Source organism: Lactuca sativa, chromosome 2, assembly GCF_002870075.4.
Source record: "Lactuca sativa cultivar Salinas chromosome 2, Lsat_Salinas_v11, whole genome shotgun sequence".
Taxonomy (NCBI): domain Eukaryota; kingdom Viridiplantae; phylum Streptophyta; class Magnoliopsida; order Asterales; family Asteraceae; genus Lactuca; species Lactuca sativa.
Window position 1 is genome coordinate 214,245,259 of NC_056624.2, and position 3,295 is coordinate 214,248,553.

At 40.5% G+C, this 3,295-nt stretch overlaps 1 protein-coding gene across 1 annotated transcript; it reads left to right on the forward strand.

Annotated features, from left to right (window-relative positions):
* Window positions 1-1,116: 1,116 nt before the first annotated feature.
* LOC128132472 (uncharacterized) lies at window positions 1,117-3,015 on the forward strand. Its single transcript, XM_052769061.1, has one exon. It carries the CDS (start codon window positions 1,117-1,119, stop codon window positions 3,013-3,015), a length of 1,899 nt encoding a protein of 632 aa, XP_052625021.1.
* The last annotated feature ends 280 nt before the right edge of the window (window positions 3,016-3,295 follow it).

The window sequence follows — 3,295 nt, forward strand, 5'->3', positions numbered from 1 at the left end:
AGAAAAATGGCCATGCCAAAAACACATGGGCAAAAAGCATGGCCATGCTAAAAACGCATGGCCTTATGGCAAGTCATGTGAACTTTAATAAAAGAGGAGGAGACGTCATTTTGAAGGACAGAACGGTTTTGGGAGCAGTTTCTGGTGATCTAGGGCAATTTTGGGAGAATTCTTGGAGCTTTTGAGAAGACTTAATCATTGCAAACATTTGGATTTGATTTTTGTAAGGATTAAACATTCCAATTCCATCTTTATTCTTGTTTGATTTGTTCTTAGCCATGTGTGGCTAAGAAACCCTAGTTTCTAGTTCTTTTTCAAAAAAATGTTGATTGCTTGACTTGAAGCATATGATTTGATGTTTGATTTGTGATTCTGTTCTAGTGATTACGTTTTTGTTTAAACTAGAATCCTTGAATTTGATTTGTGTTTGATTGGCCACTTTCATGAATTGAATTTTTGTGAAGTTAATTAACTTTTAGGGCACCTAATCGTTCTATTGAGTTAATAATTGGTAACAAGCAATAAGTTTTCTTATTGTAAAACATATATCAGATGTTTTCACACTTCCGAGCGTATGAGAAGAAATGAACATTGTTGGGAAGCTTGTACAAAACTTAATGCAGTTTTTCAATACAATCTAAGAGCGTGTTTAGGTTGAATTAGTAAAGCTAGGTCTAATCAAAGAGCGTGTTTTGGTTAGATAATTTGGCAAGCGCGAGTTATTAGTGCGTGTTAATATCTTTCAGTACCAACATAGAATAGCAATCTTGAATTACATCAAGTCATAATCAAGTTGAACAACAACATTGAGAACTAGAACTAGAACCATTCAATCAATTTGTTTACAAATCTATTTCATTTTGTGCATGCTTTTAAAGTAGATTGTTATTTAGTTATTTACTTTTGCAAACAAATCCCCCTTTGTGACCAAAGTACCTTGCGTAAAGAGGTATAGACTTTTGTCCCGTGTCTCTGTGGTTCGACCCTGTTTGCCTTGTACTACTTTTTAGTGCATTAAAGAAGTGTATTTGGAGTCAGTTGTACCCCTTTATTTGTTGGGTTTGACACACCTAAAAATTGGCGCTGTTGCCGGGGACACGGTGTTACTAATTGTTTATGCCTAGATCTTTTCGTACAGGTACACCATTGCCAATTGACTCGGAGATAGAGAAGACTGCAAAGAAGTTAAGGAAGCAAGCAAAGCTTCGTAAGAGGCAACCAGTTTCCGGTAATTCTTCATCATCCAATCCCCCGGTCATTAACATTTGGGAGGATATTCCCCTCTCAAGTGTGTCCGCATCCGAAACAGAAAGTCCATCACCTTCATCTCAACCATCCTCATCCAGAAATACCACCCCACCCTCTTCACCTACTCATCACAACCCAAACACTACACCCATAGAAACTTCAACCACTACTCATACCATGGGAGACAACCATGGAGGGAATCCGCCTCCAAATCCACCACCCGAACAAACCCTTCACCAATGGGCGAGGCAAGAGGTTACTCAACAACCTCTTTGCATCTCCTATCCGGCAGCCACAAACCTTGAATTAAAATCCGGTCTCATTCACTTACTCCCAACCTTTAGAGGCTTAGAAAATGAAGATCCCCACAAGTTCCTCACGGAGTTCCATGTTGTGTGTGTTGGCATGAAACCGCACAATGTCACTGAAGACCAAATCAAGCTTAGGGCATTCCCCTTTGCAGTGCAAGACTCAGCAAAAGATTGGCTTTATGACCTTCCACCGGGGATGGTCAACACATGGGTAGATCTTGCACGCCTCTTATTAGACAAATACTTCCCAGAAATGAAAGCCTCAGCCCTAAGAAGAGAGATAATTGGGATCAAACAACACAAAGGAGAAACCTTTCATACATATTGGGAGAGGTTCAAAAAGCTTTGTGCCCGTTGCCCAAAGCATGGTATTAGTGAGTATCAAATCCTTCAATACTTCATTGAAGGCATGACTCCTTGGGAAAGAAGACTTCTTAATGCTTCAAGTGGAGGATCTTTAACTGACAAGACCCCAACGGAGATTTGGGATCTCATAAAAAACATGGTGGAGGATTCAAAGCATACTAGTCAATATGAAGATTGGTACACAGATGCACCTCGAGGTGTAAAAGAGGTGCACACTCCTCAAATTGAAGCTCAACTATCCGAGTTGACTAAGGTGGTAATGATGCTTGCTAAGGACAAAGGTGTGCAATCCACACCCCGTCCCTGTGGCATTTGCACTCAAGTGGGACACCCGACTGATATGTGTCCTCAATTGCAAGAAGAAGAATATGAAGAAGCAAATGTTATAGGAGGCTATTCCGGGCATAATCAAAGAACTTATGATCAGCCCCGAGGCAATCAAGGGTGGAACAACAACCAAAACATGGGTTATCAACAAAGACCCCCACCCCATTACCAAGTAAGGCCTCCATTCCGACAACAAAATTACCAACCGAGGCAACTACAACCTCCTCCTCAACAAGCTGGATCCTCAAGTATGTCCTTAGAAGACATAGTCAAAAGCATTGCCACCAGCACCCAAAGTTTTCAGCAAGAGACCAAGGCAAGCATCAAGAATCTTGAGCAACAAATGGCACAACTTGCTCAATCGGTGAGCAAAATAGAGAATCAAGGAAAGCTACCTCCTCAAACTGAAAAGAACCCAAAGCACAATGCTTGTGCAATTAGCTTGAGGAATGGAAAGAAATATGACGGCCCGAAGATGCCCGAAGAAGAAGAAGAGGAGTTGGTGATAGAAGAACCACCAAAGAAGGATGAAAAGAAAGAAGAAATGGTGGAGAAAAAGAAACCGGAAGAGAAAGAAGCAAAGATCACACCACCACCTTTTCCATCAAGATTGAGCAGCAAAAAAAAAGAGAGAGAAGATAGTGAAATCATGGCAATGTTCCGGAAAGTTGAAGTCAACATCCCTCTCTTAGAAGTGATCAAACAGGTACCTAGTTATGCTAAGTTTCTTAACGAACTTTGCACATCTAAAAAGAAGCTGTGAGGTAATGAGACAGTGAAAGTAAGTGAAAATGTGTCTGCAGTTTTGCAGAAAAGGATGCCCCCAAAGTGCAAGGATCCAGGTGTTTTTACCGTTCCTTGCAATTTGGGAAACTTGTATGTCCCCCGTGCTATGCTAGATTTAGGAGCTTCAATTAATGTTTTACCATATTCTGTTTATAAATCTATTGGCATAGGCACTTTAACAAAAATAGGGGTAATCATCCAACTTGCAGATATTTCTATAGTACACCCAAAAGGTGTATTAGAGGATGTTTTGGTGC